The sequence below is a fragment of the Propithecus coquereli genome, unplaced genomic scaffold (genome assembly GCF_000956105.1).
Source record: "Propithecus coquereli isolate 6110/MARCELLA unplaced genomic scaffold, Pcoq_1.0 Scaffold232, whole genome shotgun sequence".
Classification (NCBI taxonomy): Eukaryota; Metazoa; Chordata; class Mammalia; order Primates; family Indriidae; genus Propithecus; species Propithecus coquereli.
The window spans coordinates 3,389,110-3,400,939 of record NW_012147864.1 but is presented as its reverse complement, the minus strand read 5'-3'; the positions used below and the strand labels follow the sequence as shown (position 1 = coordinate 3,400,939).

General features: G+C 64.5%; 1 protein-coding gene across 1 annotated transcript in view; it reads right to left on the bottom strand.

Annotated features, from left to right (window-relative positions):
* The window catches only part of ARID3A (AT rich interactive domain 3A (BRIGHT-like)), a 27,387-nt gene extending 20,837 nt beyond the window's left edge, over window positions 1-6,550 (bottom strand). The window contains exons 1-2 of the mRNA XM_012645439.1: window positions 6,177-6,550; window positions 4,856-5,195 (exon numbers count right to left, since the gene is read on the bottom strand). Coding sequence (XP_012500893.1) covers window positions 4,856-5,195; window positions 6,177-6,550 — 714 coding nt within the window. The remainder of the gene's footprint in view (window positions 1-4,855; window positions 5,196-6,176) is intronic.
* Window positions 6,551-11,830: the final 5,280 nt, after the last annotated feature.

Here is an 11,830-nt window from a genome sequence, read left to right as displayed (position 1 = left end):
CTCCACCACGCGCAGAACCTGGCACCCGACCTCGGGCCTGAGCTGTGCCCTCTGTCCAGAGCACCCTCCTACCTTGTCCTCCCCTGGCCCCGGAGGCCTGGCTGCGGCGCTGCCTCTTCTACTCCTGCCTAGACCACGGACTCCCCCATGCCCTCCCCAACACAGGCTCCAGAAGGGTCCTCCCAGCCTCTCCCTCCCTAGCTCCAAACCCTGCCAAGGCTCCTCTGAGCCCAACTTTGGTTTGCCCTAATGTCCTGCCCCCTCCTGCCCTCCCACATTATGCTCCAGCCACACTGTTCCAAGAACTAGGTTCTGCCTTTGGCTATCTGACAAACTCTCACACATCCTGCAAAGCCCCAGCTCCAACGCCCCTTCCTCTATGCAGCCTTTTCCTCAATCCCCTTTAGCCCAGCCCTAAGCCCTCAGGGTTGGGAGTACCTGTGCCCAGTACTGGCTCCCACCAACCTGGGGGTCTCCCAGGCAGGATGAGGAAAACGTCTGCCACCCCCTCCTTGCAATTCCAGCTCCCTACACCTGCCCCACACGGCCCCAGCCAACTCTCGTGAGCCCAGAGATGTTCGCTGTGGCACTGTTCACAACAGAGAAACAAAAGCTTGACGTGCTTGTGCCCAGCCAGATGAGAAAAAACTACAGTAGTTAAAGAGAAGCAGGTGGCTCAGGACACTCCAGTAACGATCTGAACAAACCCCAGAAAAACAGCACATCAAACTCAGCATCAGGTGGAACCTTCCCGCCCCCGCCACAAAGATCACATCTTAGACACCCCATGGGCCACGTTCCTGGGTGTCCGTGGGTAGGGACAGGCCTGGGGAACCTGTGGGGTCAGTGTGCAGCTCAAGGGTCATGGCAAATGGTCCCTTTGGAACCAATGGTGGATTTTTAAAACCTATCAATGTGCATTTCCCACAATTAAAGAAATCTAAATGATGTCCACCCGTGGTGGCTCACGCCTGCAGTCCCAGCTACTCGGGAGGCCGAGGCGGGAGGATAGCTCGGGCCCGGGAGTTGGAGGCCGCAGTGAGCTGTGATTGCGCCACTGCACTCCAGCCTGGGCTTCCCCCAAACCCCACAGCCACGGGCTCCCTGGGCCATCCCTCCGCAGGGCATCCTGGGGTCAAATCCCACCTCTGACACCTCCCCCACATGACTATAGGCAAGTGACTTGCTCTCTCGTGCCTCGGTTTCTCCCTCTGCACAACGTGGACAAGAGCAGTCCCCTCTTTGTGGGATCAGGTGAGGAGACTGGAGACAACACATATAAAACACTCAGTCTGCTTCCTGCGCATAAACGACTGTGTTTAAAAACCAGCTAGTGCTGTCGCTTCCACACTTCTGAGCTGTCGGCCGGCTCTGTGGTGAGCAGACTTTACCCTGGGAAGCAGGGGAAAGAAATCCCAACATTTAATGCAAATTAAAACCATAGCGAGAAGCCCCACCACCCCCACCAGGAAAGCGAGAATCAAAAAAGTCGACAGCAAGAAGTGTTGGTGAGGATGCCGAGGACCCGGAACCCTCCTACAGAGCTCGTGGGAACGTGCCATGGGGCGGCTGCGCAGAACAGTGCAGCGGCCCCCTCTAACGGGCACACACGGAGTCCCCACGTGACCCAGCAATTCCACTCCCAGATACACACCCGAGTGCAACGAAAACATACGTCCACTTAAAAACTTGTGCGGCATCACAAAGCCAAAAGGCAGAAACAACCCAAGTGTCCATTAACGGATAAGCAGATAAACTCAACATGGTCCATCCACGTGTGGAATATCACTCAGCCACAAAAAGGGACGAGGCTCTGACACAGGCCACAGCGTGGAGGGACCTTGAGGACATCGTGCTCGGTGAGAGACGCCAGACACAGAAGGACACACAGTGTGAGACTATTTACATGAAATGTCCAGAACAGGCAGAGCCACAGAGACGGGACGTGGATTCGTGGTCGCCAGGGGCTGGGGGGGATGGCAGGATAGGGGAATGACAGCTAAAAGGTACGGATTTTATTTGTGAGTTGATAAAAAATGCTCCAAAAATGAACTGTGGTCTTGGTCGCACGTATCTGTGAAGATACTAAAATCACTGAATTGTATACCTTAAATGAGTGATTTCTACGGCGTGTGAGTTATATCTTAATAAAGCTCTGTAAAAAAATTATTTGAAATGTACTCAACGCTTAACTTGAATTGAGACTAAAGGTTCGAATCCCTAAGTGGCTAAAGATCTGTGATTAAGGGTCTGTGGGTTTAAAACCCCACCACGGCCACGTTCTGCAGCCCGGGCATGGCCGCGTCGGGGACAGGATGCTACATCCAAGGGGCAAGGTCCCCATTGCAACCCGCGGATCCCTGGCCGGCCTCCCTCAGTGCGTCCTGGGCTCCAGTGGCGCGGTTCGAGGTTTTAAAGGAAAGCGCCAGTGGCTGTGAGCCCATCCCTCCCAGTCCCTCCCCAGCTTGGCTGGCTGTCCCCCAGCCCCACAGCTGTCAAGGATCTGCAGGCGGAAGGGAGCCCCAGGCCCTGCCAAGACCAGGGAGGAAGATGAGGACGCCGTGCCAAGTGGGCCGCCAGCCGGCCAGGGCCGCCACGTGCCAGGAAGGGGGTGGGGCAGGCGCCAGAGTCAACACGGCCCCAGCCAGGGGGGGGCCCAACATCTGCTGGGCTGGCTGGACCCAGGCCACTGTTGACACTGGCTGCACAGGTGTCTGGCCAGCTGGGCAGGAAGGCGGCACAGGCAGCTGGACCTGCCGCCAACACCCCAGGACTGCAAGGCTGCCCCGCCTGCCCATGTGCTCCCTTGGCCCCCATCCCCTGGGAGCCCGATCCCACCTCCCATGAGACCCAGCCTGGTGGCGCTGCATCAACCCCTACACAAGAGTCAAGCCCAGCCCAGCCTCAGGGCCTTTGCACAGGCTGCTTCCGTTGCTCCCGTGGGTGTGTCCGGCTCCTTCTTGCCACACGAGGCTGGGCCCCCAATGTCACATTCGGACCTGCGTCTAGAGCTGAAGCTGTGAGGGGTCTTCCCACCCCCTGTGGGGGCCACCTTACTGTCACCCGTGGCTTGTTCACCGAGCTCAACACCAAAACACTAGCCCCTGAGGGTGTGCACCAGAGGAGACCACCTTCAGGACACTGAGGCTCCCGCCCCCAGCCTCAGTTTCCCCACCTCAGCTTCCTGCTGCAGAAGAGCCCCCAGATGGCCCTGGCGTCCGCGGCACCTATGACTCCAACCCCAGCGTCCCCCAGACAGACTGGACAGTGGCTCCTGCGGTCGGCCTTTGTTCCTGGCACGCGGAGGCCCTGCCTGGTCTGGCCTGGCCACCCAAAAACTCCCCCGTCAGCGTCGGGCCTTGGGGGCCACCTGGGCAGGGCGTGCGGGCTGGGTCCTATCGACCTCCGACCGTACCAGGCCTTGACCTCCCTCTGGGCCCAGCCGTGACCCTGCAGGGGTGGAGGTGCCTGTTCAGCGCCCGCCGCCCCCCAGCCCGAGGCCTGGATCCAGGGCAGACGGCAAACGGATGAACGAACACATATACTTAAACGTAACTCGCCCTCGAACGTGCCCCTGTCACCTTAAACTCAGAGGATGTCGGGAACCCCACGCCAGGAGACGCCGCCCTCCAACCCTGAGCCCTGGTTTTCTCACCTGCGAAATGGGGGCAGCGGCAGCGCGGCCCCTTCTGCAGGGGAGAGGGAAACCGAGGCACAGGGCAGGGTGGAACCCACAAGTGGCCCACCGCACTTGCCCGAGCACAGGCTCAGGCCCAGCTCCACACGCAAGGACGCAGCGCGACCCCAGAGCCTCCCCTCGGGGCCGCGCGTGGGGGGCCCAGGCACGCCGCCCAGGGGAGACGCCTGCCGGCTGCCGTGCTCAGCACCTCTGCCACGCTGGGACCCAGAGCCCCACCTGGCCCCGGCCTCGCCAGGGTGGCGCCCACCCCTGCAGCACGGGCCCTCGCTCTCCACGCTCCCGCCTCCATTTCAGTCATTTGCCAGTTTTCGGCCCAAACGTGAAGTCTCTTGAGGGCTGCAGGGGCTAGAGCGCCCTTTCCCATGGGCTGCCCAGCGACACTCAGAGCAGGGAGCCCCCAAGGTGGCCTCAGGCCAATCCTGGAGGTCCAGGTTCCAGAGGGGGCCACCCTGCGCTGCGGCTTGAGTCCTGGGCCAGAGGCGAGTTCCCACTGGCCGCCCTCCGGGGAGGCCAGGGCAGGGCCCAGCTGGCCGAGGGCTGGAATGTGAGCCCGCCGGCCGCCCGGCCGCCATCTGGTTTCCATCTGCCCAGCCCAGCACGGCCCAACTTCAAAGGATCTCCACCCGGCCACTTCCTCTGGCCCGGCTGCCCGCGGGGAAGAGCCAGGGCAGCCCCTGCTTCCTCCTTGCCCCTCCCGGGGCCCAGGGTCCCCGAGACCCCCCTACCAGCCCTGGCACCAACCACCCACTCGGAGCCTCTAGAGTCCTGGCTCCTGCTGTCCACCCCAGAACCACGCTGGAGCCACCCCAGCGTCCCCTTGGCCGTCGCCTGTGGCCGGCAAACCCCCACAGCTCTCCGTAGACTGGACTCCACCAGACCAATGGCCCGGCACCGTGTCACCGAGGCCGCCAGCTCTCTGCCCACATCCCTGGGCTCCACCGACAACATGCGCCAAGCTCAATCCTGCCCGGCGCTCCCCATTCATTCGCACAGCAGAGCGTCTACCGGCCGGCGCATCCCTCCCACGAGACGGAGTGAAGCCCGGGCTTCCCCGGGATCCCGGCACCAACTCCACGCCTGGCATTCGGCAGCGCTCAGGAACCGCACCCGACTGCAGGACCTGGCAGCTGCCAGCGCTTGTGCCACGCCGCCCACCTGTTTGAACTGCTCCTCGTATGTCCAGTCCCCGTGGTCTGGTGGCTGCAGCTGGGGCGCCACGTGGGCGGCCCCCCCGGGGTGGGCAGGGCTAGGCCCCGGCCGCTCCTGGCCCCCCAGTGCCCTGGGAAAGCCGTCGCCGCGGAAGGCCTGGGGCGGCTGGGCCTTGCGGGGGAACAGGGCAGCAGAGCCCAGGCCGGCAGGGCCCCGGGGCCCCAGCCCCTCCTCATCCTCCTCCTCTTCTTCGTAATCCTCCTCCTCCTCCTCCTCTTCCTCCTCTTCCTCCTCCTCCTCCACCAGGTCTTCCTCAAGCTCCTCCTCCTCTTCCCATTTCGGCTTCCTGGGACAGGCAGAGCGCAGGAGTCAGGGGAGACGGCACCAGTGCCCACCCAGGGCAAAGTCCCCTCCCTGTCCCAGCCTTGGTTTCCCTGACGACAGGGAGAACCAGACCCCACGGGCTCAGGCTGTAGAAGGCCTGCGTGCACAGCTGAGCAGAGCACTGGCCATGCCCGTTTTGTCCCCTATTAGTCCAGAATGGCATGAGCTGCCCCTTCATCCTGAACCCCAGGCCCTCCCGGCCTCCCAGACACCCAGCTCAATCCTGCCCCCCAACCCTGGCTCCAGCCGCACAGGTGTCCTCGTGGGGCGTCAACACCATTGTGCCAGGCCGGACCCTGCCTCAGGGCCTTTGCTCATGCGGTTCCCGCTGCCAGGCATGCTGTTCCCTCCACCAGGGCTGTCACCTTCCCTCACTTCTACCTAAAGCCAGCCTCGCCCCCCACACCCCCACGGCACCTTTGCTGGTTTTCCCTGGCAGCCCCTCGCATGGCCTGCCACCACCTGCTTCTCTGCCTGCTAAAGGTCTTCCCAGAAAGCTGCAGATTCCCTGAAGTGAGGCCGTTGGGGCCTCAGCATCCTGCAGGTCCCTGTGGGACACGCTCTCTGTGCAGGCCCCGCCAGGGCTTCCAGTTTTCTCTGCCCCCGCCACGGAATCTGCCATAGCCACGTGTGGCCAATTGTCTTAAAGTAACTAAAGTAAAATAAAGTTAAAGACCCAGATCAGCATCCACATTTCAAATGCTTGGCAGCCACGTGTGACCGGAGGCTCCCGTACCAGACAGCACGGAAAATGTTTCCATCATCACCTGGAAAGTTCTACCACCTGGCACTGCTCCTGACACCAGCCCCAGAGGATGGGGCTTTGTCTCTCCTTCAAGGCTGGGTCCCGGGGCCCAGAACTGCCCGGCACGCGCCCATTTTGCAGATGAGCAGAGTGAGGCTCAGAGCCCCAGGACGCCCCTGCCCCCCAGACTCAACTCACAGGTCCTCGTCCGAGCCCAGCTCCTCGAAGTGCTCGTCTCCTGGCCCTTCCCTGCCTCGGCTGGGCTTGGCGGGTGAGCCCAGTGCCCCCTCCCGGGCCATGTCCTCATCCTCAGAGCCTGGGGGCCCATCCTCAGAGCCGCCAGGGCTGGGTGGATGTCCAAGGCCGGCGGCTGCGGCCCTCATGGCGGCCAGTGCAGCCATCTGGGCCCGCTGCATCCGCACATCAGGCTCTCTGTCCTCGTCCAGGGCGGCCCGAGCCCGGGCCGGGGGGCAGGCAGGGGTGTCAGGTGGCGGCTGCTGCCGGGCCTCCAGCTCCTGGCGCGCCCGCTGCTGCCGCTGCAAGAGCGTCTCCATCACAGCCTGCAGCTTCATGGCCCTGCGGGCCGGGCCACCACCACCCCGGCCACTGGGGGTGGGCGGCGGGGGCGGCCCCTGCGGGGAGGGGGCCCGGCCACACTGCAGCGTGGGGGCCGCGGGGGAGCCGGGGCAGTGCAGGGTGGCGGGGGGGTGGGGGGCGGGGGCCGCCGGGCTCAGGCTGAAGGCTGGCGGGGCATGCCTCCTCCTCACGCCAGGCAGCGGGGGGCAGCAGCTGGCAGCTGGCTCATCCACGTGTTTGCAGAGACCTAGGGGCGGCAAGAGAGACAGACATCAGACCTTGCCTAGGTCCCTCAGCCCCCTTCCTGCCAGCGAAGGCCTCTGGGAACACCCCCATCCATGCCCGGCAGGATGCAAACCTGGGCGCCTCCCTGGAGGCGGAGGCACTAGCTCTCCCCATCTGCCCCCCTCTGTTGGCCCTCCAGTTGGCCTGGGTAGCGGGGTCACCCCACTGTACCCCGAAGGTCTCAAGGCCCCCGCCCGTCTGGGCCACAGAGAAACACGCTGTCGCCAACTGTGCCTGCCTGGGGCAGATCCCAGGTTACTGCTTCATAAGCAGGGTAGCGGGGACCGGCATTCCTGGGCTCGGATTGGCCAGCCAGCTCCCAGCCTAGAGGCCCTGGGGGTTCTGCGTTCCGGTTCTGAGTTCCAGGTCCTGCCTGAGCCCCTGCTGTAGCAACCAGGCCCAGACATCCTCCCGTCTCAGGCTAACAGACAGTGAGCACTTGCTGTATACAGCCCTCCCCCACTCATGCAACTCATACCGACAGCAACACCTAAGCCTCAACCTCTCTGGACCTCGGCTTCCCCACCTGCAAAACAGCGTGGACGGCGGCATCCACCTCACTGCACCCAAGTAGGGGTGCACGGCGGGAAAGAAGGCACCAGGCCAGTCCCCCTTTCACAGATGAGGAAAAGTGAGGCTCAGAGATCCCCTACTCAGGACGCACAGGACTGGGATGTGAACTGGGGTTTGGGTGACGTCAGAGCCTCCCACGCTGCCCCCACACTCTCTGCAGGGAGGGGGGCCCTGGAGTTCCCCGGTCCTCTGGGATCCCAAGTGGGCCAAATGTCTCAGAGTGCAGCACGCTCGCCCCAGCCAGGGGTCCCTTGACCCCTTCCAGGGACTTCCAGGACCTCCAGGACCTGGGTCCCGCCCCAGCCCCCACCCCATCCCAGGTCACGCCCCCATCCGCCCAGGCACCCAATAAAACAGACAGGGCAGAACCCAACAGGCCCAGGTGTGACACCCCAAGGTACATCCTGGGGACAGTGGGGGTGGCAAGCTCCACCCTCCTCCAAGGCAGAAGGGTCCAGAAGGCTACCCCTAACCTCTAACCTGGAAATGGAACCCCCAAGGCTGAACGACACCTCTTGCCAGAGAGGGGAAGAGGAAGAGTCTGGGGTGTAGTCACCTGGTGGGGCAGAGGCTCCTAATAGCCAGCTGAGCTCCAGCCCCGCTGGTGAGCCGCTGAGAGACCTGAACCCACCCTGGGAAGTCTTGTCTTGCAGTATAGACTCACTACCACCCCCCCAGCCTCCCCAGTGACAAGAGGGGCCCCTGCAGAAGCCACAGGAGGGAGCCCAGAGGCCGCCCTCCTCCCCAGACACCCTTTACCCAGACCCCTGGGTCTTCCAGCCTCTAGGGTAAAGACGTAGTGGGTAGAAGGGCAGGTAGGTGGTCTCTGCGAGAAAGAGGGAGAGGGTGCACATCCCCAGATAGCCTCAGTGTCCCGGGGCACAAAGACCTCAGGGGCCCTGGCGCTGGGGAATGACCATGGGGCCTGGTCCTCCAGAGGCAGCAAAGGCAGCACCCAGCCCCCCACCCGCACCAAGAAGTGCTGAGGGGACATTTCTGGCCCAGTGTCTGGTCTGGTCCATTGCCCCTCCCCCACATTTGACAACTTCAAGACAAGCCCCCCCCACGGAAATGCTCCAAGCAATGCCCCCCCTCTTTGGGGGGGGCAGAAGGAAGAGGCCAGAGGAAGCCACTCCCCCCCACCCACCGCCCTCCCAGGCCTGGCGGGTTTAATGACCCTTCCGGGTCGCCTGGTGGGGGGAGGGGAGCAGGACAGGCTTCCACGTAGGGGCCGGCAGAGGGGGCAGGTGGGAACCCCAGAGCCCCCCTAGGCCAGGCCTGGGCCGCCCCCCATCGCCGCCATTAACCCTAAGCAGTCCACGCCCACCCCCTCCAGACCCCTCCCCCAAGAGCCCTTTGTCCTCGGCCCCCACCCCCATTTTATGACAGCCCCACGGGAGAGGCGTTCCCAGGCAAGGACCAGGGGTGCTGGGTGGTCGCTGGGACCTGGCTGGGGTTGGGGGGGTGGGAGGGACCCAGAGCCACACCCTCCTCCCCCCACGCCAGTCGGAGGTGGGGGGGAGGTCACCCGCTCAGGCCGGGCCTTGCAAAACACGGTTATTTAAAGAGTTGTGCAAGGCCGGGGCCCGCGGGTGGCGAAAGGGGCCCCTCACTCCACGGAGGGACGAGGGGGGAGGGGCGGGGCCGAGCGCTGGGGAGGGGGCTTAGCAAGTGGGGGGGGCGCGGAGGAAGTAAGAGAAGAAAAATTCAAGAAGGAAAAGAAACAGGACGACAAAAACCCGGGTCCGGATTTCAAAAGCTTCTTGGAAAGCGGCCGATTTGCATGGGGGGGCACCCCCTCCGGGCCGGGGACGAAAAAGGGAAGAAAATCGCCGAGCCCGGGGTCGCCACCGACGTTGGGGTTGACAAACGCGCGTTCCCCGCGCTTCCTGCGTCCACTGCTGTGGGGGGGGGGAGCTCCGAAACTGGGGGGAGGTCTTCCCTGGGACCCCCGCCCGGGCGCTGAGGCCGGAGTCCCCAACAGGGGCCCCTGTCTGCGCCCGAGCCGCCACTTTATAAATAAACCGCCCAGGCTGGGGAGGGTCTGCGGGAGCTGCCCTCCCCTCGGGGCTCCCGAATAAACGCCCGATTTCGGGGAGGAAAATGAAATAATGAAATAATAAAGTCTCGGGGTGCAGCCCCCGGCTCCTGATCCCAGCTCGTTTCCTTCCGCTGGGGAGGGTGGGAGCGCGCGCTCGCGACCCCCGATCTCCCGCGCGACCCTGTGCGACCTGGAGGAGGTGAAGTCCCCCAGCGCTGGGGGCGCAGAGAAGTCCCCCAAACGCCCAACCGCGCCCCGCCAGGGTCGCCTGCCCAGCCCCGTACCCACCAGCGCCTCTGCCCAACTTCGGGGACCCCCTCCGCTTGGCTTCCAGGGCGCAGCTCGCCCACCCCGGGCCCGGAAGCAAGTGGCCCCCCAGCCGTACCGCGCGAGCCGGCCCGGGCGCCGCACGCCCCACGCCCGCCGCCCGCCCTGCCCGGCCCCGCTGGCCTCCCCGACCCGCCGGGCTGCGCCGACTCACCGAGTCGCCGGCCGCGGCCGCGTCTACACCCCCCTCCGCCCCGATTGGGACGAGTCTCCCCGCGCGCGCCGGCCCCCCGCCCCGCCCCTCCCCCATCGGCGCTCGCCGCCCCACAGACAAATCACCGGGTGACAAATCGCTCTCGGATGCAAATACCTCGCCGGTGATTCAGCGCCGCAGCCGGGCGCGGGGGAGCTCGCGAGGCCCCCTCCCTGCTCCCCGGACGCCCCCTCGGCCCCCGGGCTCGGCCCCGCGTCGGACGACTCCCCGAGGGGCGCTGGGGACCAGGGAGTGCACGGGGATTTTTCAGGTCGCGGCCCCTTTAAAGGATAATAAATAATGAAAGGAAAGGGGGAACATCGCCACGGGACGCCCCGCCCCCGGCCTAGGGAGCGTCGGCAAAGTGCGCGCCGCGGCCGGGAGCGCAGAGGGCGCCCAGATCGCGGACGGAACAGGGAGCGCCAGAGGGGAAAGGGATGGAGGAGGAGGAGAGGGTCGGGCCTCCGCCCGGACGGGCTAAGGATGGCGGGGGGACCCGCCTGGCGTTCGGGACCCTCTCCGCGTCTTACCTAGCTCGTAGGATGGGCCTACTGGGCTCGGAATTTCACCTCCGTCCCTTAGATGGAGCCACGGGGAGGGAGTGACTTCACCCCCCCCACCCGGGTCTCGGTTTCCAGGACTGTGAAATGGGATTAAAGACTTGGGAAGATCCGCGCTTAGGGACAGGAGCTGATCGCGGGCGGGGCCGGAGGGAGGCAGCGGGGCCCGCCTAGGGGGCGCGCGCTGGGGAGGCGTCTGGGGAAGAGCCTGGGGAGGGGTCTCGGGGGACGCTCCCTACCTCGCACTGTCGCAGCCGCTGGGAACCTGGCAGCCCACCAACTGGGCGGGCTAAGAGGATCACCCTCGCGACAATCACAATTTAATAGTAATTTCCACGTTTGGAGCCATCGGTGGCCCGACCATGTGCCTGGGGCGTGCAGTCCATGCATTTGTTCAACCTTCACGGCTCTGAGTAGCAGAGAGGCTCCTTGTCTCCATTTGGCAGAGCGGGAAACTGAGGCACTGAGCGGGGTGCGGGGGGGCCGGTGGATGGGGGGCGGTTATGGGCTCAGCGGGGAGCTCTGCACTCTAGAGGCGACCCTAGGGAGCTCATCGCGGGGGCCCTGGCTCCAGCCCAGTGGGAGCGTGGAGGGCGCCCCAAGGACCACCACTCACCTCTCGAGGGTCCCTATGGGCGGGGCTCCGGCCCCTGGTCTTGGGTGCTGGGGGGTCGTGGGCAGCCCCTCTCCTCTCCTAAGGCACAGGGCATCGCCACTTCCTCTAGGCCCTACCCCCACATTGCACCTCCTCCCCCCGACCCATTGCAGGCCACTCTCTCGCAAAGTCCCAAGTCCAGGCTGGAGGGGTGGGCTCCGGAGAGTTGCCCCCGCGCCCACCAGGGCCACGTGTAGCGCAACAGCAGCAGGTGCCTGGGAAACCTCCACCTTCAGTCTGCCCCCCAGATCTCCAAGGCGAGCCCCCTCCCACCAAAGATGGAGCACTTGCAGGCCAACAGACCGGAAATGACCCCTTTCCCCACCTGGGAGGCAGGTGCGCTGGGCCTCTTTGGTACCTCAGTTTCTCCCGCTCCAAAATGGGCCAATATTAATTCATGCCTTATCCAGTAGGTTTTAGGATTACACTTCCCGTGTTCAAAGGGAAGCGGGCAGGGAGGGGGGCATAATTACCCTGCAGGGCAGGAAGGGTAGTGCCCGACCCTGTTTCCCAGGAGGAAGCCCTGGTCTGGGGGGCTGGGGCCGGGGAGAGTGAGGGCTGCAGGGCTGCAGCTGCCTCCAGTGAGGGGCTACTATTTTTAGCCCAGGGAGGGAGCTGGGAATTTATACACAGACTTGCTGG